The 25,039-nt window shown below is 39.7% G+C and overlaps 1 protein-coding gene across 5 annotated transcripts in view; it reads left to right on the plus strand.

The window, feature by feature from the left end:
- Positions 1 to 25,039, plus strand: part of glsb (glutaminase b) — a 45,559-nt gene that overhangs the window by 13,545 nt on the left and 6,975 nt on the right. Inside the window, exons 5-15 of one of the 5 annotated variants that reach the window (XM_035604712.2) lie at positions 451 to 530; positions 1,195 to 1,358; positions 9,324 to 9,382; positions 14,338 to 14,370; positions 15,265 to 15,323; positions 17,033 to 17,099; positions 18,137 to 18,187; positions 18,497 to 18,673; positions 19,321 to 19,351; positions 20,079 to 20,171; positions 20,820 to 24,897. In XM_035604712.2, the coding sequence (XP_035460605.1) occupies positions 451 to 530; positions 1,195 to 1,358; positions 9,324 to 9,382; positions 14,338 to 14,370; positions 15,265 to 15,323; positions 17,033 to 17,099; positions 18,137 to 18,187; positions 18,497 to 18,673; positions 19,321 to 19,351; positions 20,079 to 20,171; positions 20,820 to 20,905 (900 nt within the window). In that variant the 3' untranslated portion in view covers positions 20,906 to 24,897. Of the gene's footprint in view, positions 1 to 450; positions 531 to 1,194; positions 1,359 to 9,323; positions 9,383 to 11,890; positions 13,340 to 14,337; positions 14,371 to 15,264; positions 15,324 to 17,032; positions 17,100 to 18,136; positions 18,188 to 18,496; positions 18,674 to 19,320; positions 19,453 to 20,078; positions 20,172 to 20,819; positions 24,898 to 25,039 lie in introns of those variants that run through there. The other 4 variants (XM_035604711.2, XM_047337373.1, XM_035604710.2 and 1 more) reach the window with 4 other exon arrangements.

A 25,039-nucleotide genomic window follows, 5' to 3' on the forward strand; every position in this document is an offset into this window, starting at 1 on the left:
TAATGTTAATATTTACATCTGTGCTTTCGCTGCTTTGAGAGGTCAAACTGTCTGCCATGAAAAGAGTGTATTAACAAACTATCAAAAAATTTATAAACTGAGCCTACATCCACACTAGTTTGTAAGTGTCCGGCATCCACACATGATTTGGGTATTTTTGTTGTCAGAGGAAAACGACCAAATGTCTTCATCATTATACTCTTCCACTCAGCAAACAACTACAAGCTGCATTGGCAGTGCAGAGATGAGAGACAAAGTAAGCAATACCAGTGTTTAATGGTAGGTTTTTCCTTAATAATCCCCAGATGAAGAGTTGACTTCTGTCAGTCTTGTTATTGTGTGTTGAGTTAGCATTAGCTTTCCATTGAAAAGTGAGCCTCCGCAGACGTCAGCAGTGTAAGGAACTACTGCTGCGCTGACACTCGTTCAACTGCCGCACCTCTCTTCCAGGTGGCAGACTACATTCCTCAGCTTGCCAAATTCAGCCCTGATCTGTGGGCTGTCTCTCTGTGCACAGTGGACGGACAGAGGTAAGACATTCATGACCAGAACCCAAAAAAATAAAGTGGGAGTGTGACTTTTTTTTTTATTACAATATACTGTAATTGCATCTCTTTGTTGTGAGCCTCTATGATCCCTCTGTGACGTCCTGCTGGGTGTTAGTTAAATATTTACCAAATTATCATTCATTTAAATTCAGTGTAATAAGCAAAGTGTGAAGCTTACATGTTTAAATCATATGTTGATTCAACATCATGGTGTTTTGATTGCAAGACCTTACAGTATATACGAATGCAATGTTCCGTACAGTGTGTAAACCATCCTGTTTTTCACCGTAAAGACAATAATAGGAGACACTTCTTCCTAGTGTAGTGTAATGATGTCAACAGATGTTTGGAGCGGTCTGTTTTTGATAGGAAGCTGTAAAATTCTATAGGTGTGTACAGTTGTTATGTTTGTGTAACAGAGAAAGTAATAAAGATAACATTAGTACTGAACAGACAGTGTAGTTTTGTTGTCATGCTTTAACACTCTGTCACTGAAGTTAGTGGTTTTGCATGAACACTCCTTCATCACTCTGTGACTTATCAATGACCAATTCCTCGATATGTCCCCACTCTTACTGCCTTGTTTATAATCACAGACCTGCAGCTGCTTTGCCTGTGTTGATAACTTATCTTTTGTCTTTTGCAGACACACAGTAGGAGACACCAAGCTCCCTTTCTGTCTTCAGTCTTGTGTTAAGCCTCTGAAGTACGCTGTTGCTGTCCATGACCATGGCACAGAGTATGTGCACAGTTTCATTGGAAAGGAGCCCAGCGGCCTGCGCTTTAATAAGCTCTTCCTGAATGATGAAGGTGAGACTTTCTCCCCTCTTTACTTTTACTTTTCCTTCTGAAAACCAGATCAGCCCTTACACTGTTTTTCCTCCTCAAAATGTTACACTACAGACTTGATGATGTAAGATCTCAACAGAGGGCTTTGTTTAGGAAGTTAGTTTTTCCTATTTTTGCATTGTTGTTATTTATATTGTAGTAGTGAGAATGAGGTTAAGTGAAATTAGAACATCTTTGTGCAAACTGCTAGTGACAACCTACAGTATATATCAAATTAATGCCTCAATGTTATTTTTGTTGACACTTGTTCAGTAAACAATTGCAGAATATAAGTCTGAATCATAGGAAAATGTCAGTGGCGTTCATGAAAGAATGTTTTTCAGGCTACTTGAACAGTTTTTCATCTGCATTTTTGCCTCATTCCGATGTATATGTATATTAGGGGTGTGAATCTTCACTGGACTCACGATTCAATTTGGATTACGATTATCCTGTCAACGATTCAATTTGATTCGATTAAACGATGCATCCTCCATTTTCGATATTACTGCACAGCATGGCAACATTTTCATCAATGAATCAACACAGTCAGATATAAATGAACTCCCTTTGTATTTTATTATTTTAACTTGCTTTAAAAGGGATACTTAACAAACAGAAATGCAGTGTTAGCTATTTTATTAATGTTACATAACATTTTATTTGGAATCTGTTTTTGAGTTTCCTCAGCAAAATACTGAGTGAATTTAAGTTGGGCTTTAATTGTGAAGGGCAGAACGGAAGAAGGAAGCAGATGCGCTGTAGTGTGTTTGACGGTGATGAATCAATTTGTTGTTGTGCCGTCTTGGATCACGCTGGTTCATACGATGGTCTCCATGTTGTTATCCCGTATAAATGATACAGTACAGGTGCAACAATAAACACTCGGTTACAGCATCAATTCTTGGCTGAGCTGGGTCCGCTATTTCCTTGAGAAGGGTCTATCCACAGCCGCAGCCAGAAAGTCAGAACATGCCTATGGCACAACACGCCCACGACCCGTTGCTCGAAGTCTTCACTACGGTGGCTTCGGAAGACAATGCACTATAACCGATTAAAAAAATAAAGAAAAATAAACGTGAATGTGGCTAAGGAAGACAACATAATTTGAAAAATAGATTTAAATATAGGTATTTATCAACTGATAACCAGGAATAATTTGATTAGATTTTTAATTAAATAGTACTATTTAAAAAAACGGAAAAAAACAAAGCAATAGAAGCTGTCCAACACTTGGTTTATATGTTTGAAAAGGGATGAGGGGTAAAACGTATTTAGTCTCGCCCCTTCTCCCTACTAATAAATGAAGAGCTTCATAATATTTAAATTAATGAAACCTGTAGCTCTATTAATATTAATAATATATTTATCTTTATTCATGCTTAACTTGCACAATTTGAATAATGTTTTATTGTAGCGCCTGCACTGACTCATTTATACAAAATAACAACACAGAGACGTCGTATGAACCAGCGTGAACCAAGACGGAACAACAACTCTATTTATCACCGTCAAACACACTACAGCGCATCCGCTCCCTTCTTCCGTTCTGCCCTTCACAATACAAGCCCAACTTAAAATCACTCCGCAGTTTGCTATGAGGCAACTCAAAAACAGATGCCAAATAAAATGTAATGTATCATAAATAAAATAGTGACTACGCTGTAGGGGCGCAGGTCCCTTGAGATTAAAAACAGGCAATGGATTTATTGATATTTTTTTTGCCCGATCAGACTGTATGGCTGGAGCGTCGTGCCACCCGTCTCGGGCCTTTTCAAAATAAAAGCTTACATCTGGTGCACTACTTCTTCGTACTAATCATGCTAATGAATAAAATACTTTCAGAGACGGGAAGCTCCAGAGCTGCAGCCATACCCGACTGTAGCTGGCTGAAAGTTTAGTGTAGTGTAGTGTGGGTCGGTCGGCTGCTGGTGTTGGTCCCCGCTGCTCCTCTATCAAATCCGAGTGATGGAGTATGATGTGAGCCCGGGAGTGTAAGGAATTTTCTTTGTAAGTTTCAGGAGGTTTGCAGAATGACAAGTCACTAAAGCCGATGAGCAGTTTCAGCAGGAGACGTTTATTTCTAGATGTGGTTCATATGAGTGTACAGTTCTTTTGTACCAACCATCTACGAAACAGGCCTGAGGTGTCACATGTTCAATTGTTCACAACAAGGACACATCTGCGTGATCATACTAGATAGCCTCAACAAGATACTGGTCACAGCAAGGACACATCGGCGCCAGCATGATTATGTTTCATATCTATGAATATGTTTCTTTGCGTTTTACAATTAATCTACTTCTGTAGGCACATCATCCACCTTCAATGTGGTAGGTGCGGTGGGGTTGGACTCCGCTACTTTGGAATTGGAACTTGAATGGCTGTTTTAATCACAGTGTCTGTATTCAATGTGTTGCAGTACTAATATCATCTTCACTTGGACCAGGGTATAATTGAGGTAACTGGAGCTACAGTGACCTTGTTCACTTCCTGATTGTTTGGTACTTTGTTAGGGACACGACCACAGGACTTTATACTCTGCATGGTTCTCTTCTCGCGTCTATTAGCATGAACTGACTAGTAAAAGTGGAGGTATGTTTGAGTTAAACAGGCAATGCTGGCATGGTCCTGGGCTAAAATTGGATTGGACTGTGTGTGTTTACATCATACTCATCTGAGTTAGAGCTCCAGAGTCGTTTCAAGGAGGACAACGTACGGACTCTCACTTTCGGATCCTTCGATTTCTTACCCCACACATTGCATTGTCGCATTCACAAAAGAGTGATAATTACTACCAGTGCATGACTCAGAGTTATTTCGCTTGACATTATCCTCTGTTTCAGTACTGCCCTGATTCTTGTCATGCGCCTTCATGCAGCGATTCAGATGATATCACGTGGTGCATCCTTCGACTTGGACTGCCTTTGTTGTTACTCTTAACACCGTTTAGGGACCTTCCTGTCTCGGCTCGTGCTACTTCCTTTGGAAGATCTTGATGTATGTCTGGTCCCCCAGCACCAATAGCCTCCCAGGCTTCTAGTCCTAGTCTGGATCTCTCCTCTCTTTCTGTACAAAGATAGACTTATAGACAACAATTAGTTGCTTCACATAATTTTCAGCTTCATTTACAGTTATTCAAGCAGTACGTTGTAGGGATCCCTTAGCTTTGCATTTATTGCGGTGTTAGATGCGTGCATCTGTTAGTTTACATGCGATAGCTCATTAGTGCAAGCGTCAAAGCATCTACCCAGTTACGCTTAGTGCTCGCACAGATCTTATTTAACTTTGCTTTCAATGTTCCGTTGATTCTCTCAACCATGCCTCGACGCTGGGGATGGTATGCATTTTAATTTAATTCAATTTTAAATGTTCATGTACTGATTCTATCATGTCAGAACAATCCATGACTGGATACTTATTTTTCAAATCAATTTCAAATTTCACATTGATTAACACCTCTTAAAACATTGCTTGCAGATGTGGCGACCAATAACCTTGCATTTTTACTTTCTCCCCTCCCCCTTACACAGTTCCTACACTGTGTAACTCTGGGGTCAAACCTGTGAACATACATGTTTCTTCCATATCCACTGTCTCACACTCTCTAGTGTCTACTTCAGACAACACATTCTCAGCACATACTCGGACCTTCGACACAACTTTCATAGACATTCTTTTAGTTTCATCATTCAATTTTTACAAACCTTCTCATCTCAGCATCCTGTTTTTTCTGAATATTGTAATTATTGAACAGAAAATAGGATTTGTACATTCACGATGAAAATTTTGGACTATAGGAGTTTACAAAATTAAACCATATAAGGACCACTAAACATAAATTGGCAAGCTACATACGTTATTCTGACTTTATTCATTTTATTTATCAGTTCCCCTCGGGTGATGTATGTCAAATAGTCTGTCATTGATTTTATTTTTATTTATTTATTTAGTCATCCACCCATATCTATTAGACTCTTTAAAATGATTTTTTTATTAGATCCCCTAATCACCATACATTTGTCCCACCCACGGATTCTGGATTCACCGTGCCTCCACTACGAAGTTGGGCGGGCTGAGTCCCGTGACCCCCCTCCATCCATTCCGGGTTTGTCCGTGATCTTGGGCAACCTCCTAGGATGTGGCCAATCTCCCCACATCCCCAACATGGCCCTGGGGGCCCTCGCCTGCGTAATGGTCTCCACTGGCTTCTTCCTCGAGGTTTTCTATGTGATTGTCTTACTGCATCACACTGCTGGTGTGTATTGGGTTCTTGTGGATAGATTTTAATGACCGATGATGGTTGTCTGGGCGGTGCTGAGGGTTGTTTAACTAGTGGTTGCTCTGTTGGTGCTGGAGGCAGGGTTGATGCTGTATTAGCTGTGTCACTGAATTCAGTCTCATCAGTCATTGGATTTTTCATCCAACCACGTCGACTGTGTTGTTGTTCTCCAGCTCCTTCATGTATGCCAGGGAGTCGCGCTATCAGCCCCGCAAGATTGAGTGTCTGCCACAGTATGTAATGTCCCTGAATCCCTTTTATCAAAATTGACCCTGATCGGTTTATCTGTCTTCATTACACACCTTCTCATGACAGTTGTCTATGTCTATGAGTTCGCCTGCGGTGTAATGAAGTTCCTGTTGTTGATATTTTCTGTCTTATTTTGTTTTCTTGTCTTTTAGATCAGCCAATCTGTCCCTCACATTCTTTCTGTATCGATGACCTTCGCTTTTGAACAGTATTATAATTTCTAGTTACAAATTCAATTCAAACACTCCCCTCCAAACAGCACGGGTTTTTCAGCTTTCTACATGTGAGGGTTCGGCACCTCTCGTATTTTATACTTCCCCCGATTTATTTTGCTTTATTTCACCACCTTCAGCTTGTAACCCGATTCTCCACTGCACTCTTACAGCATGTACTCATTCAGTTTTATGTTGTTGCAGTGAGGCCGGTTAAAAGCATTGGCACTCGCAGAAATAAGAGAAAAAGCAACACAGAGCACAACGAACAGAACACAACACGAAACACAACACAAGCACCCGGGGTTTGGTTTGTCAGTCCGTCTGGTCTGTCAGTCGGTTTAAGTTGTCTGTGTAATAATAATCTTCTATGTGTGGGTTTTATCACTGGCTGTTGGTATGTTAGGAGATATTCTTATTAGAGGGAAATGTTTTTTGTACTTCTATGTCCTTACTGGGTTCTAAGCCTCTCCCAGATAAGGCTCATGTGAAATTATTAGGGCCTGAATTAAGTGTGCGTTTTCAACTCACTCTTCTCCTTATGACTTGAATATCTCCTTCATGTCAAGTGTACAATATATCAGTTCAAAGTCCCCCCCTTGTTATTTCAGGTGTGGCTCATAAAAATGACTGTGTGATTTTACATGTGCAGTGTGTCAAAAATGTGCTGGTCAGCTGTATACATATAATCGACTATATCATTTGTTCATATCATACTTTGCAAAGTTCAATCCGTATCCCAACGGTATCTACCTATTTATGAATATATATATAATTTATACATTACTTATTGCCCCTAGAGATTGTGTTAACAAAAATTCAGATAATTTAAATCTGTGCCAGGTTTCTTTAGTCGAAACAGCGCTTTCATAGAAACAATTCTCCTTGTCTAGTGAAATGTATTCACATATAAATTATTAGACCCAGCTGTTAGTCTCAAGGTTTGTTTTTCAATCAGAGCTCATGAAAGAAAGCACCCGAAGACCAGAGCCTAGTATCAATGAACGGCACCACCTTTGCCGTCACAAAACCATTATCCAATAACACAATCTTCCAACTCTTCCAGTTCCCTAACCGAGGTCGTATTTTCTCTGGGCGCAGAGGTACTGCAGTATTAACAAACAAAAAAACAGCGCTCTTCACAGAGACACACTTGTCTCCCCTTCAGCTGGTCTGAGAGCAGTTCACACACACCTAGCTTACTGAACCCATTCAGTCCTCGTGCTGCACTGACTACTTCTCAACCACTCCAACTTCCAACTGGCAAATTTATCAACAGCTGCTTGTTAAATAACAATTCAGCAACTGTTTTGTATGCATACAATTAAGCATTGAAAGCACTCATCAGCCCCTCCTCTCCACTATAGATTATTTTTGAAAGGTCGGAGAACACCTACTGCATCCACATCCAGGCGAGACCATGCTTAAATGAGAACAAATATCTCTTACCTAGGCCTTTAGCGTCGTTGTCCCCTGGAGTGAAGATGCAGCAGATCAGCTCCAGTCCCTCTTCAAACTCGGTTCAATGATGCCAATTATGTAAGGAATTTTCAGGTTTCAGGAGGTTTGTAGAAAGACAAGTCAGGGAAGGCGATGAGCAGTTTATTTCAAGATGTGGTTCACAGCCAAAACGAAGACGAATCAAAGTGCATATTGGTGTACAGTTCTTTTGTACCCACTATCTACGAAACAGCCTGAGGTGTCACATGTTCAGTTGTTCACAACAAGGACACATCTGCGACATCATACTAGATAGCCTCAACAAGATACTGGTCACAGCATCGGCGCCAGCATGATTATGTTTAGCATCAACAAGACTTTGTTCACATTGCTTACAATCAGGACACATTTTCCCACTACAGGAGCTCCCGGTCCAGCTCCGTCTTCCCCGGAAGGATGTCAAATCCTAAGTGCGCCCAAACACTTGACTCCAACGATGAAGCGGCTGGCTGAATTTCTTGCTGCTCCAGTTGGCATTTTATAGAGTCAAACTAAGAGCTAGCGTTAGCAGTGAGTGACTAGCCAGTAGCTTGCTGCAGCGATGTTTTGCCGTGACGTATGAGCAATGCGTATGTTGTGCCGTGACGTACGAGTAATGGACGTGTTTTGCCGTGTGGCTGCGGCTGCAGATAGACCTACTTTATTTCCTTGGCAGGCGTTACTACTACCAGGAAGTCATTTTGAGCTCTAAAACTTTATTGTCATGCCGCGGTCGGAAAAAAATCGGTAAGTAACGGCAGTAGGCTATAATCGATTATGGTCCGTCACTGCATCGATGCAGCATCGTCCAGGTCCGCATTGCGATGCATCGTAGAAACGATTAATTTCAACACCCCTAATGTATGTACAGTACTCTGCTACTGTTTGCTACATTCCCCCATGACCCCAGTGACACTAGGTGGGACAGTCAAAGCCTCCTCTCAGATAGTGACTCATCAGTGCTCTTCAGTGGACTAGCTCAAGCATCAAGGAGAGAAACTGTAAGAGTTGTGACTGGACTGCCAGGGGAATGAGGCAGATTAGAATAGAAGATTGTTGAGGGGTTTTTTTTGACAGCATTGTGAAAATGAATGTGGTTGGCTTTAACTGAACACATGAGTGTGGCAGCACAGTACATGAATTATGCTATATAAGTACTCTGATAATAAAAATCTCACAATTATCAGAGTCAAAGTTTGCCCAGTGTTGCTACAAGGAATGGAAAGAGGGAGTTCTCTCCTCCAAGGGTAAGTTATGGCATGTTAGAAGTCACCTAACGTAAAGACACATTTTCTTGTTAAAAAAGTTTTACTCCAGATGAAAATAAATGTCTTAGTCCCCACAGTAGCTGATCATTTTTGACTGAGAGCTGCTCAGTGAACATAGAAAACCATCCAACACTCAAACACCTTGAAATACATTGGAAACCGAAATCCAATCGTGCTTTTTCTACAGGATTCTTTACATACCCACTGCTCTAAGAGTTAGTCCTCGGTGTAGTTACAAAGCTCTGTTTACACCAGACAGCATACCAGAGCTACAGATATTTTTATTTATTGTTATTATTATGAGGTTATTATCTGTAATATCTTGAGTCAGTGTTTGTATTTGATTGTTACTGTTTGATCTGTCTATAGACGGAGCCCTCAGACTTCAATAAAAACGACTAAACATTTACACTTTGATCCTGTACAGATTGTTAACTGAGCTCTTGTTGCTCTGCAGATCAGCCTCACAACCCCATGGTGAATGCTGGCGCTATTGTTTGCACTTCACTGATAAAGGTAAAAGCAAAACCATTTCTTTTCTCCTTCATATGTGTTTTTAATTTCCAGTGAGCAAATTCCTGGTATGGTGGGTATCAATGAGCTGTTTTATTGAGTAGATAAAATGAGACTTAGCTATTGGTGGTAAATAAGGCTAGCTGATAAGGGTAATTAACCTTCTTTTGTTTGATTGAAATGAAACCTACTAAAGAAGATTCACAAAAATCCGGCATTTTTCTGATTTAGCACCTTGTCCCAACCACTGTCAGAAATCCTTTTAGTTATTATTTTGTGGTTACTGATTCAGTAGACAATAGAGCTCTGAGTGTGCTAGGATATTTATGACTCTTGACTCTGGGCCTGAAGTTTTCTAGGTCACTACTTTGGCTTACTGCCATGTGTCATGTTGTTGTGATTAAGACTTGTGTTAATCTGCACTGAAGGCTACTTAGCGGGCCCAGCACACACATTGTTAATGACCCAGCTGAAAATAACCTGGATAAAGAACTAGTCAAATGCAGGAGAACACACACCAGCAACAGTTTCTTTTAGGTAACTCAGTGTGAAGACAGGATGACAGAGTTGGCCTTACCCCGTCTTCCCATCAAATCAGAATCTGAGGTGCAGCTCACAGGTTAAATGTACGCTCTGTTGATGGGGTTTCCTTATTGGCAGTGTTAGATTTTTAAGCTTATTACAAATGTTGATGATCAGCCTGAGGTCAAAAGTCTAATTTTTTGATCTCTACCAAACTCTCTTTACGTAAGAGCAGTAGCTACTGAATTATGAACAGCAGCAGTGAATTATTAGCCCTCCCACACATTCACACACAAGAGCTGTCTATAAATACCTTTACATGTTTGCCAGCTCTGCTGTTTCTCACAGCTGCAAGACTGTGTTGAAATTTTTGCGATTTTCAAAATCTCAAATTAGCTTCTTCTTACTTTATTAAATCACAAATTTCTGATACACATTCCATTTATTGCTAAAAAATCTAAGTTAAATTCAACGACTGGCATAGGACTGCAGCTTTTTATGGAGGCGACCTTTGCTATGTCCCAAACACTCGGATTCAATGGACTTGAATTTTGAACTGAATAGTTTGTCTAACGATATGCTCCATCGTTGTTGCAAATTTTCATTTATGTTGAAATAAACTATCAAAGCTTGGAGGTGTTATTATTAGTTCACACTTTTTTCAGGCAACAGATAAACTCTGCTACAAGTCTCAATCTTTTGTGCATTATCACTATGCAAACACAGGCCTATTTTACAAAAGTTACATTTATATTTATACTTTTGACCAATAGTTTATTTTGACAGTAAAATTCCAATTCATTAAGACCCAATGTTTGATTCAATAAGTGGACCAAGTGGTTGGTCTAAATTCAAGCAAGGGCCCAGATTATAAAGTTATTTTTGAAGTTGGTTCCACAAAAGTACATTTTTAAGCAAACTACACCAAAGTACATTTCTGTAGTGCTGAAACATTTATTCTGGTAGGACAATAGGAAGAATTGAATAATCCACTGAAGGAGCATTAACCGTGTAAAGCCAATTTCTTTTATAATTGGGAAGATGCTAACTGCATCAAATGTCAGAAGCCCTTTCCATTTCTGCAGGTAGTCAGACACTCAAAACAGTTGTCTACTTCAGTACTTGGAACACTTTGGATAATTATTGCTGCCTGCATTTATTGTAACTACTGTAGCAAAAATATAGTACTATTTTTGATAAAAAGTCAGCTTGAGGAATCACTGTGCCCCGACTCCAAACTTGTATTACCAATATTAAAAACTGTCCACATTTGTGTACAACACAAACATCTGGTTTGTCTTGGCAGCATTTTGATCTGCTCTGTGACCAGTGATGTTTAGAAGCCAACTGTTGCTTCTGTCTGTGATTTTATTTTTTTATTTAGTTTATTGTAAAAGACAAAACAAGTGCTTTCATTGAGACAACTTTCCGTTTCTGTTGCTCTGGTCACACAACTGCTCAACTTGGAAAAGTCTGAAATCACAAAATATTCCATCCAGGATTTACAGCTTCTTAAGTTTTGCATTTTGTGACCTGGCAGTTTTCAAACCAAAGTAGAAAGATGGACAGAATTTAGAGTAAATTCTGTTAAATGATACCCTGCACATAATTGATCACAGACAGGATGAAGCAAGTTGGCTTCTTAAATAGTTTTTTTGGGGGAAATACATTAAAGAGATAGTTCAGTGATTTTGAAGTGGGGTTGTATGAGTTGCTTATGCATAGTTTATATGTTACCTTATGGAAATGGTGATCAGCGATGTAAGTTAATGAAGTTTGGAGGGGAAATGTAAGTAGCGTGCAAACTTAAAAAAATGATGTCCTGCAGCGTACAATTGAATGTTTTATTTTTGTTAAGGTAAGGATTAAAAAATGTGGCGAAAAAGACGTGGGACTCAGACTTACGCAACTTCCATTTCCCCTCCAAACTCCGTTAAATGACATCGCTGATCACCATCTCCATATGGTAACATATAAACTATACATTTGTAACTCATACAACCCCACTTTATAGTCACTGAACTACCCCTTTAATTTGCTTTCCCTCACAAGCAAAGATGAGAAGATTGATACTTGAGATTATAGCAATCAAGCTGCATCCATAAGCAAAAGGATAAGGTCACTTATCTTTGATGTTGATGTTGTAGTTCACGCTCTCGATTCTCAAAAACTTTGTTTTCAGCCAGTGCCCAAAAATATTTTCAGCCAAAAGAAGCTCTGATATGAACATTTTACACTACGCAGCCCGCACAAAATAGCAGACAGAAAAGGTTTTAGTGAATGGTTTGTTCACACCCAAGGTGAAGCAAATTTTCTGTGCGATGAGATTGCACACAAAGTGGAAGTCGTAAGTAGTAGGGATGGGAAGGAGTAGTAAATTCCAAGATCGAGGGATCGCATCAATTTCTCGAGGGCCAATCGAGTACTCGTTTTTTCTAAATCTGTTTTTAGAACGCAACGCATCTTTCTGCAGGAATAACAATACACAGCAATACAGCCTACCCAACACGTAATGCTTATTCTCAATCAAAACAGTCACAGTTACCCTTTAAGATCAGATCAGTCCCGCTGTGGAGAAGACGTGCTCCGCTGGTACAGAGATGGCAGGTATCAGAAGGTGCTGGGTGTCGTGTGCCTCTGCACTCGCGATATTGCGGTCCCGTGCATGTCTTGCACAGTAACCCCATCGTGTAGGTCAGACAACTTCTCTCGGATGGTGAGGCGAAGTGCTGGTTCCAAAAATCTATGGAGTTGCGTCTCGGGTGAAGTACAGAAGCAAGGAGTGCACATGGACACACAAAAGCCCATCCCTAGTGAGTAGAGTAGTGAGTTTGCGTCACTTGTGCTGTGTGAATATTCGCAATATGTGAAATTCTCGTCGCTTGAGTTGAAATTTGAACTTTGAACTTGAGCGAAATATGCGTGTGACGCCATGTCGCGAAAACGCTATTAGTTCCATCTTTCAAATAAAATGGCTTGCCCAACATTCTTCTTTATTTATCTATGACGCAGACTGTAAAAATGGCAGCGTGCAGAGAATTGTATGTACAGGTTATATTTCATCACATAGTAAACATTTGAAACTGTCTACTGAGCTGCATGATACACACCAGAGCTGATCTAAAGACCAGAGAAGATCCCCTCATCTTTATTCAGACAATAATGTGTGTCTCTGTCTATATCCGCTCACCACTGTCCACACTGTGTCAATGTGTTTTTTTCTGTTTTTTTCTTAACTGATTCACAAATGTGAAGATGTTGGTCAGGTTGCCCCAGTTAGCTTTGACCTCGGTGGGAAATCTATGGGATGGCAGCCCCAAACTGTTGCTACATGGTTTGAAGGCTACATGTTGTTCCTGTTTTTGTATGTTGTTACATATTTTCCAGACTTAGGATCTGTGGAAAATAATGACTGCTGCTGCAGGTCAAATGACGTTGGTAATTTTTTCTTCCTTTTCCATATCTATCTCCTCGCACTCTCCCCATCCCCTGATCCTACCTCTTCTCTATTTCACCCCCAATCAGCTCTGTAGAAACTCCATTTAGTGACTCTTTAACAACACCACTAGTGTCATTTTTTCTTCTTCTTCTGCACAGTAAAGTGTACAACTTGAAATGTCAGTCACACATGAAGCATTAGCCCCTTTAACTGTAAAGTTAAAACCATTCACAACACATATAGTTCAGTATTTTGAATTCATGGCATATCAAAAATGTGCATACGTGTCCATTTTTCTGTTGCTGTGTTTTTCTTTGTGGGTTAGGCAGCTTCATCTGGCTTGTGACATGATTAAATGTACACTGAGCAACAAGATGTGAGTTTTTCACTGTCAGAGGAAAACTATTCCTACCCCTTTTCCATCCCTCCCAATTGTTTTGGCCAACAGACTCTTTGCACAGATGACTCGTGTTGACCTACAGTAGATGCATATCCTCAAATACATACACACGTACACCTGCATTATGGTAACCCATAATACAAACTTGCCTGCATACACCCACATGTCTGTGCTGTAATACTTTACGTAGAAGCGCACACAGTTCGGGCTGTGACAACAATGTATTTTAATTTTCACTCTTACATATGAAACTGATATTTTGAATCATTGAGATGTAAAGGTGAGACATGTTTTCTTTTAACTGGCCACTGTTAATGCACATGTCTACTAAATCTCCCTTTCATTTCAAACAATGTCCCCCCTTGTATCCTATTTGCAAGCCAATCTTATGAATATTTTTTACTTGTATATTTCTTGGCAAAGCTCATGATTGTATGTGTGATAAAATCTATTTACATCTTCTAATTCTCTAGTTTTAATTTGTCAGTCAGTAGTATTTTTATTCTAGTGTTACCTCACTGATGCTGTACTTGTCCTCTGGAACATCTCCAGGTGAATGAAAGGAGCTAACTGCATCTTCTTTTGTTCTCTCCTCAGCAAAGTGCAGGCAATGCAGAGAAATTTGACTATGTAAGTATAAGAAGTTAGACCTGGGTCAAAAGTACTACAACTTTCTTTGTTAAAAGGAATATGTAAGTACATATATAGGGAATATATGAGTATAAATATTTATGATAAATATGACACATTATGTTCTTGTACTGACCACCGTTCTCTTGTTTTCTTTTTATAATTTTTTACTTTCATTAGCTGTGTCCCAGTGCCAAATTACGCACACATTCCAAGCAGGTTTTGAATATGTTCACATTGGAAAAGTGGCTTAACAAAGTATACTCAAATAAATGTTTGCAGACTAAATGCTCAGTTTTGGAATCTTTCATTACATCACTACCATTATTAGACTATAACACTTGCGTGGTGGTCTGATTTGTGTATCTCCATTTCGCACATGCTATTTTGAGTGCGCAGTGCATTCACACTGACAAGTATGGCAACATGCAGTGCAGCGTATGAACCCACATGGTGCACTCAAAAAGGTCAAAAAGTTGAGTGTGAGACACAGGGGCATACACAAGAAAGTAAAACATTTATTATTCAGCCAAATGAGCAAAGCAGCCAGCAGATATTTTGGTAGCGACAATCAGTCACATGTTGCAGTGGTCTGTTCTGGTGAGTGCACAACAGCAGTTTTTAGTTTGAGACAACACAACCACACACACGCACAAGTGAGTGTACTTTGCACAGAGTGTACTATGTTAAAGTGCACTTACTGAAGAATTCAAAATAAGACGCATCATTGGACTGATGGTGCGTACGGTTTACAATTAGTATGTAGTATGGAATGGGGGCACAGCAATTGTAAATTTGAATTTGACCCCACTGGCCACTAAGCAGCCATAGATTTGACCATTTACCGATGTTGATCATCTTGTCACTCTAACTCTCCCGCTGCTTTTCTTGCAGGTCATGAACTTTCTGAAAAAGATGGCAGGAAATGAGTACGTGGGTTTCAGCAACGCCACGTAAGTGTTTAACTCATGCGTTGTGCTTTCAACGTTTTTTTTATATCCCCTCTTTCACTCAGGAGAGGACCACACAGTGAAGAGCAGAAAACCTAATGCACGCTTTCAGTCTATTTAATGAGATCAACAACCAAACCTGCTCAGTGCTGGTTTCAAAAATAAATGGTAAACCTCAGTCTGACACTGCTGCAGCACAAAAACCAAATGCACCATGCAGCATAAACAACTTGTGGACGGCAGGGCTCCGGAGGTAAAGAGGGTCGTCCATTAACGAGAAGTCTGTGTGCAGAAGTGTCCATGTGCAAGATACCTTACCATAAAGTGCCCCTGGTGGCTGTGCCAGCAGTGTATGAATGATGTGTGATAGCAAAAGTGCTGTGTATAGAAGAGCCGTATAAATGTGTGCGTGTGCGTGTGTTTGTTTGTGTGAATAGGTGAATGTGACTTGCACCTTAAAGCGCTTTGGGTGGTTGATAAGACTATAAAGGCCTAAATAAATACAGTCCATTTACAATAGTGACTCATCTCTCACATTGGCTGGCACATAGACATATTATGCTAGAATTAAGGTTCTTAATGTTAATTTGGGTTGTAGTTTGGCAGAAAGTTCACATGCTCGAATGTCCAGAAAACACATAACTTTCTTCATACTGTCCATTCCTGCAGCTCCTCTTTGAGGATCGGCTAGACTCCTGATGATGTTTTTCAGGAGCTTCAGAAGCAGAGTTTTGCTGTCGGGGAGAGGAGCTCCCTTTACCGCAGACTTTGGGCTGTGTAACTTTGCAGATCCTTTACATACACAAAAAACCCATGTAACACATCAGAGGAAATGTCAGTCAAGCACAGTCTGTAGACATCCATACATTAAGTGAAAATGTGTGTAGGTAACTGTTAAGACTGTACACCATAACAGAGCAGCTTAACATGTTGATTGTGTTGACATATTTGATGTTTCTTATTCACCTTCAACAAGAACAAAGCCTCTACCACACCATCTCTTTATAGATAAAATATTTATGGATTTACAAACATCAAAAACAGCAGAAGCTAGAGATTGTACCTGCTATCTACTCCCGTTTTCAAGTCAACACTGCCTATATAAAGCCAGGCTTCAAAAACAGGTCTGTGCTTAGCTATAGTAACTGTACAAAGCCAAAGTATTCTTTACCGTGACATGGGCCAATGGGATTAGAGAGGGGTGAACAATGAGACTGGAGAGGAAGCTTGAACACTCAAGACTTTAACCTCAGTTAATAAAAAAATGTCAAGTTCAGATCAGAAGCTAGACAGATATTTGGCATAAGAATAATGGTATGGTGATGCATGACTAGTCTCCAAAAATAAAATTTATAGTTGGTTTTAAAATGTAACTGCCACGAAAAGCATTTATTTTCTGTTTTTAATTAACTTTATTAAGGAACTTGCAGCTGTGCCGTAAAGGTCACTTGCATGTGCATGATTTATGATTACACAATATGCTTACAATGTTTCTTGAAAAAGGCCGGGCTTGTGTTGCAGTTTCATCTCATGATATCACGGGTGCTCTTGTTGTACTTTACACATGAGAGTGGGATGATGGAATTCCAACACACAAGTGCTAATACATATACTCAACACACACACACACACACACACACACACACACACACACACAGTGCTAAGGCTTCCTTCCTCAATGTAATGGGAGTGCTCTGCTCTTTGTGTGACAGATTCCAGTCAGAGCGTGAGTCAGGAGACAGGAACTTTGCCATCGGCTACTACCTGAAGGAAAAAAAGGTTTGACCCTGGATGAGTCATTAAATCACTGCTGACGGTTGAATTTACATTTATTCTCTGCCCTAAAAAGCTGATGAAAAAAACAAAATGAAACTGCAAAAATTACCCATACATAGCAGTGGGTAAAACAAGAAAACAGAAGTCTTACAAAGAAACAGAATTAGGTAAACTAATGAAGATGCAGGTTAAGTAACAGGTTTATTTGCTTCTATATTTCTCAAGAAGGTGAAATTTTTTTTTGTGTGTGGTGAGTGAGTGAAGTGTGCATGTACTGGTGGCTGTAGTTCATTCCTATTATATAATATATATATTCTCCTAGGTAGGAGAGTACATTGGGTGCAACAATAAAGTGCAAAAAATGTGGAGATGGTTCTAATTATGTTTTACATATTTGTGATCAAGTGTTAAAGAAGGATTTCCAAATATTCTGTCATGTTGGACACAAGCATTTGTTTGAGGGTACCTAGAAACTGTTTGCATCGGACAATCATAAGTGTATAATGGCGCCTAAGGTGAGGCATATTTTACCAAATGCCAAACGAGTGGGTTCAAGGTATAGTTGGCTGTAACTTGGTGGATAGCAACTATGGTGAAGCTTATCCAGTTTTAAGCTTTTTGTAAAATTCTGATAAACTTTTGACTTTTTTAAAGTCTCCATGTAAGCGTGCATAATTATATTTAGTTTTGTCATTTTGTGTTTTGTGAGTCCATATGTTGGAAAACACAAAATGACTGCTGTTCGAAAGTCTGTAGAAGTAAGTTATTGTCAGAGGCCCAATCCGTTGTTTTATTCACCCATATAATTGTGGAGATGAAATTTTAAAAGAAAAATCTGTGTTCAATCAACCTTCAGTGGAATAATATTCTAATAAACCTTTAATAGTCCTTGGTATCTTCCACAAAGCAGAGGTTCCTCAACAGGAAAGGTGTGGTTGTCTCTTCCTTATCTGGAGATGCAGCAACATGGGACTGTAACTGATAAATGTTCATATGCTCATAAATGTGCTCTGTATTCATACTTTTGTGTTTCTGTGCAGTGTTTTCCAGAGGGGACAGACATGACATCTGTACTTGACCTCTACTTTCAAGTGAGTGTACCACTGTTCTTTTTTCTTTACTCAGTATAAGTTTTCAACTCATAATTTTGAATTGCTTTGTTGTTCCAATATTGATTTTATCCCGAGTGATGGAGACCATTTTTCTGCTTCTCTATCAATATTAGATACATGTCCCTTTCTTTTTGTCAAACTCCCTCAGTTTTTTTTTTACATCTTTTCTTCCGTGTATGGTGCAAAAAACTTGTTCATCATATTCTGGTGGCAAATTAAGGTGTTGTTCCACAACGAGCCTCCGGAAAATTGGGAAATTATACATATTGTTCTCTGTGTGAACCTCAGCTGTGCTCCATTGAGGTGACCTGTGAGAGTGCCAGTGTCATGGCAGCCACCCTGGCTAACGGCGGTATCTGCCCAATCACGGGCGAGCGTGTGCTGAGCCCTGAGGCAGTGAGGAACACCCTGAGTCTGATGCACTCCTGCGGCATGTACGATTTCTCAGGACAATTTGCTTTCCATGTAAGTATAAGACATATTTAAACAAGACAACAAATAAGAGCTGATTGAGTTAGTTAGTGTGTGTGTGTGTGTTTGTGTTTGTGTTTGTGTTGTGTTTGTGTTGTGTGTGTGTGTGTGTGCGCTTGTGTTGTGTGTGTGTGCGTGCGTGAACGTGTAGAGAAAATAATTCAACAATGCATGGAGAAGTGGGAAGAATATAAGGGTAGGGTATCTCCGGATGATTGACTTTTAGAGCTGATTGGTCAAAGGACGTTGAAGTCATGGTCCGAAATATACAATTTTCAATATATCTCCACAATTAATTAATAGAGCCAGAGAGACAATTTGAAGTGTATATTGATCAGAAAAATATTCCCCGTCATATGATAGGTGATTTCATTAAGAATTAATAATTAAGTCAGAAGATGACACCATCATTCATCATAAATGACATATATGACGTTATGATGTAAATGTGCTATTAGAATTGGTGAATATACGTATAGACCCTGTGCAGGGTATGCATCGCCCGTCTGATGCTTTTCATGGAAGCTGAGCCACTAACCGTTGCAGATTTTCCATTTTCAGCACTATATTGATGCCATTCGGATACTGCAGATACAGAGCTGATCTCCTGTTATGTATCACATCTGTTTTCTCTGTTGTAGGTGGGTCTGCCCGCCAAGTCTGGAGTAGCAGGTGGGATCCTGCTGGTTGTACCCAATGTTATGGGTATTATGTGCTGGTCACCTCCACTAGACAAGCTGGGCAACTCAGTCAGAGGAATACAGTTCTGCACAGTACGTGTCCAGAAACAGGAGAGCAGATCACTGCGTCCTGCAGTGCATATTCAACAAGATCTGCTTTATCTAGATGTACAATACTAAAGGCGCAATGAAAAGTTTGCATTTAGAATTTAACTTAAATGTGCTTTCATATCATTGAAAGCTTAGTCCTTTAACATATTGGCCTCTTGTACTGTTTTGGACTATAATTCCTGTATTTGGATACATGTTATTTCATATCAATGTGGCTTCAAGGAAATACAGTATTTATTTGAAGCATTGTACCCAAACAATTACAAAAACATGAGTGCGTCATGGTAAAAATTTTGTTATTGACCAGTGTCCTTGAGTGGTCCTAGTACTAGACGTACTTTTCAAGCAAATGAACCTGATTAATAAGTAAGTGACGCTTGCTTAATGGTTAGACATCAGGTCCAGATACAGTTCACAGTAAACACTCTACTAATGTATTGAGATGAAATTTTTTATTAAAGGAAACACACGTGTGCTTTCTAACATGTCTTTACTACTGAAATCGGCTTTTCAACTTTGAATGGTCAGAAGGAAACTTCAACTCAAATAGTGTAGAGTAAATTACTGCCTTTACCTTTCTGATGCATCTAGCGATCTTTTCATTTCAGGACCTTGTGGAGCTTTTCAACTTCCACAACTACGACAACCTGAGGCACTTTGCCAAGAAGTACGATCCTCGCAGAGAAGGAGGGGAGCAGCGGGTAAGGACGCACAACACTTTGTTGTGAGGGGGGAACTATCAAATACCTCTCCCAGCAGAATGATCAGTACGGCACACCTTCTCCAAGAATGTGGGTGATGCTGAGGGTACTGCTGAAGTGTAGCTGTGGCTCAATAACACTTATTAAGCTATATACTGTACATAACACCTAAAAGGGAAAAAAACATAACTTCAGATGAAGAGCAAAACAAGATAATACCTGTCCACTTATCTCCCCAGTCTCTTTTTCTGCTGCCTCTTTTTTAATTGTTGTGGACGTCCCAGCAGGTGTTTTTTTAAGCATACTGAACATTGCATTCTAGTTACTTAGCCCTTTTTTTTTTAAAGTGAATGGATACTGTACACTTTGGTATTTTTTGGTGGTTAGCCAACAGACTCAAGAAACTAAAATATTGATTAGTTGTTATAAAACTGACAATTTCTACCTCTCTACGCTCATTGATGCATCAGCTAATCCTTACAAAATATGTCAAAAATCCACAGATGGCCCACATAGGAGAAAACTTGTTTTGGCTCTGTTGTGTTTTTTTTCTTTTCGTACAAAATATGTTACAGCAAACCACACACCTCATACACACACACAGGAGGCGTGAGACTAATTTGTTATTCGTGTTGATTGAAACCGCAGCAATCCCGCGGACCCATGGATTACGAGAGCCTCCAACAAGAGCTCGCTCTGAAAGCTCCTCTTTGGAAAAAAGTGTCTCCCACTGAGTCGCACCAGGACAGCTCCACCACTGTAGTCTATAGAATGGACAATGTCAGCGAGTGAAACAATAGAAAAGATGAGAGCCACTTGTCCTGCACACCCCCCACCTCACCCCATCTCCACCCACACCTCTCATACCACACCACCCCTTTTCCTTGAATATTTATATATAAATTAAATTGTAGAGGAGTATTTATTGCTAGTGAAGCAATCACTGTGTGGACAGACGGGGAAGCTTCTTTTGTTTGTGTTTGTGATGGGAAAATGGGACGAGTTACTGCTTTTTTATTCTACTCTGAATTCCAAATGATCTCGTAGCCTCCACCTGCTCGCGGCCTAAGTGTGTGTCGCATCTGAGTGTTAGGTTGTGCTCGAGTTTCATCTAACGCCCTTTGTTGCTGTATTTTGCTTTGTTTTTTAATTTTTTTTTATTTTGACAGAATCCTATTTAAAATATTGGCCATGGGTGGATTTAAAATTCTATGTCACTTTCTTCAGACATACATTCACAGTTTCTTCGAATGACTGTTTACTGTAGTTCACAGTCATAAGAAGCTAGTGATTAGCACATAAATGCAGATTACAATGCACTGTAGGTGATGATCAAAATGGTTGAATGACGGTATTGAACTACTAATGAAAAGTTCTTGGTCAAAGGAGAATATTGTTAACATATCAGTTAGCTACTTAGATGTACTCATCCCCATAAATTAACAGCTAAGTTTCTCATTTTTAATAAAAAAGCAGCTCACTGAATTGCTCAGTGCTTGACCAGAGCTCCGACGGCGTACGTTCAGCTCAGCTCCCTGACTACTGAATGACACTACACTGTTGTCAGTCTTAACGTGCTGGACCATGAACAGAAAAATCAAGTCAAAAACTGAAAGCTTTTTTGAGTCACTATCACTTAACTGCAAAGTTTTTCAACTTTCTGGCAGACATTATCTCTGCCTGCAGATATCTGCATTCAAATAAATGGAGGCCATTGAGATAAGGTTGCCGTATATGATATTGCAGGCTTGTATCTTTATTAGTGGAATACAAAGTAGATGTTGACTTGTCAACTGTCAAGGTGCTAGAGGTGACTGTAAGTCAGTATTTGTGCAGGACCATAGTTGGGGCTTATTTTGCTGATAATGTTGATGAACCACAAGCAAAAAAATAGCTTTGCTCAAAGACAGCAGCTCAGGAGGGACTGAGATGACTAAACAACAAGCTGATCGAGGCTCCTGGTGGGGCCTCGCCAGACTTGATTGTCCTCATTCTCAGGTGGACTCGCTGCAGCATACTGAGCTGCTGTGGAATGTGTTTGTGTGTATGGCTGGTTCTGCTATGTCTGGTGATGGTTTGTGACTACACTCAGTAGTACATCAGCTGAGGGAATTTGTGATGTTTGGTGATGTGTTGTTGCAACCTCCAGTCACAGCCGTAGCAGCCACTCCAGAACCATCACCATATGTTTGAACCACGCAAAATATGCTCATGTAGAAACAGGATGGCTCAGCTTTCTGCAGAAACGACAAGCAGTGATTGACTTGTTGTCCTGTTGTGCCCCACCTCTCGGCTCCAACTCACCTCATGCCTCCACCACACGTGTACGACCATCAGTTATAGGTGTTAAAGTTTATATGGGTGGATGGGATTGATGTGTCTTATGGTTTAAAGCATTGACAGCTGATTGACAGGTTGAAAGAGTTTTTCAGGGCCTTTAAATCCAAATTGTTCCTCTTTTCTAGACTGTGATGTGACATTTAAGAACTATGGCGTCTTTTGTGAAATGATAAAAGATAAAATGTTTATGTCTCAAAGTAAAAAGAGTAGGCACGAAAACTAATGTATGATATTGGCAAATTACAAACGATACCTAGCTCTTTGTGTGGCTTTAAAGGAAAAAATAATCCACCAAACTTAAGTATCAAATCAATGTCACTCTGATCCACAAATGTTTGTGTGTCATTGTACGAACATACAGAGGACATGTAGAGTATGCAGTATTCAGTATTGTTTTTAAAGTTCTCACTATGTTACTCTTCAAGTAAAGTATATATGTATATTATTAAAACTTCTTTCCATAGACACAATTTTCTGAAGTTCTGTATGTACATAGAGGCAGGTGTTTCCTTTAGGTCTGTACGTGAGTGATGATCATCAACAACAGTGTGGTGATTATACACTTCAGACGTTCCAAAGATCCCCTGCAGGAAGTTGACACTCTTGCACAGGAATGTCCTGTCAGCAGATGCCTTAGATGTCGCTCTGTTGTTACTGTACTGCTGGGTGGGTATCAGTTTGTTATTAAGTCGTTGTTGAAAATGTACAACTGGTGTGTGTTTTTTGTCAGCGGATTTGATTTGAGCTCCAAGCTGCTAGGGCCAATACTACCCCGTTATGATTCATGTCGAAGTCAAGAAGTCCTTTAATTTTTCTGCTATTTAAGGTAATGGTCTTCTGTTATTGTTTTTTTTTTCTGTTTTCTGGTTTCTGCTCATTTGTTTGGAAGTATTCATAAGCCTATGTCCACCTCCTACAGAGTTTTCTACGGTACACAGCAAGTTGAGTTGAGTCTGTTGGATACTTTAAATTGTTTTGTTCACAGATCATGTTTCTACTAAGGATTGCCGTGGAGTATAGAAAGCACTGGGAGGAGTGTAAGTTGGACAGTGGCCTTATTTGTTAAAATTATAATTCTTAAGATTTTTATCACTATTTGACACAATTTATGTGCATTTATTCTGCTTTAGCCAGAATGCTGGTTTGATTTTGTTGTGGTTTCAAAGAGGGATAACCGGGGGGTTTTCTGCTTTTTACAAGTAGACATGTGCATTTCATAAGGCTGCAGACAGCTTCCAGAAGTCTTAATAAGTGATTTTGTATCGTGTATTGTCGCCACCCTACATATGTGCAGTATTCCATATGATACTTTTTAATACGCAACAGCAGCAGCAGCACATGGTTATATGAGCTTTCATTCCTCTTCATGGTGAAGTAGTCAGGAGTGTGTGTATGTTGACATCTTAGTTGTGAATGGTTGAGCCCCCCCCCCCCCACACACACACACACACGCACACGCACACGCACACACACTGGCACAGAATCTAAAACTCAATGCTTAAGTCGCGTGTCCCAAAGACTTGGACCAGACCAGTAGTGACGTGAGTGGCTTGACCTTCTTGCAGCCAATAGGAGTGGCTTATCTGATCTGTTCCACTTTGGGACAGACAAACAAGCCTGGTGTTACTTGGGAAAGAGGGTCAATGATCTGTATTACTTGAAGTTTGTTATGAGACTTGACTTGCTCCTTAAACTGTGATTATTACTCTGCAATCAGACTCATCACAAAAGGGCTTGTAGAGGCCGTTCTGAGTGTTTCCATTGTAATCATCATATTTTCATGTCTCACTTCATGTATGTAATATTTCCTGGTGTTTTATTGTTCTCTGAATGATCATTCTCCCTGCATGCTTTCTTTTAATGATTTGGATAAATGTTTTTTAATACCATGTAATCAGTTTTAAGTTGGTTTGATTTCCTTTCACATGTCTTTTATTTATGTTGATTTGTATCATGGACATACATTTTATTTGACATAGAATTTGCAATTATAAATGAAAACAATCACTACCATTGCAATATAGTGAGCTTTGAATTGTATGGTTCCTTAATGTCTTGGTCAGATATGAGATAATGATTTTCTATGGGTTGTTTTTTTTACTGATCATTTTGTGGAAAACAAAACTCCACAAAAATACAGTAGATGAAACTACAATTCCAAGTTCATGACTGATGATTGTCAAACTTCTCTGTGTGGATTTCTTTTCTCTGTACTCATGCTTGTAATTATGTTAGTAAAGTCTCCATAAACTCATGAACGTGTTTTCCTGCCCAATTCTGAGGAAATACTTTACTTGGCTGTGATTATGACTGGCAGACACGACAGTGAAAGTGTTGCCTTGTCTCTTGTATAAAGTCCAATAAAGCACACGTCTCCTCCTCTGCAGCCACAACTGTTCTTGAACAACAGCCACCTCTTGCTTGTTAAGATTCTTATGTTGCCTCTCTGTTGGGTATATGTAAAAATTTAGCAGCTGTGAATACAGATCCAGGATTGTTCTTCGTGTAATAGACGTGCCTGAAAAGTT

The sequence above is a fragment of the Scophthalmus maximus genome, chromosome 14 (genome assembly GCF_022379125.1).
Source record: "Scophthalmus maximus strain ysfricsl-2021 chromosome 14, ASM2237912v1, whole genome shotgun sequence".
Taxonomy (NCBI): Eukaryota; Metazoa; Chordata; class Actinopteri; order Pleuronectiformes; family Scophthalmidae; genus Scophthalmus; species Scophthalmus maximus.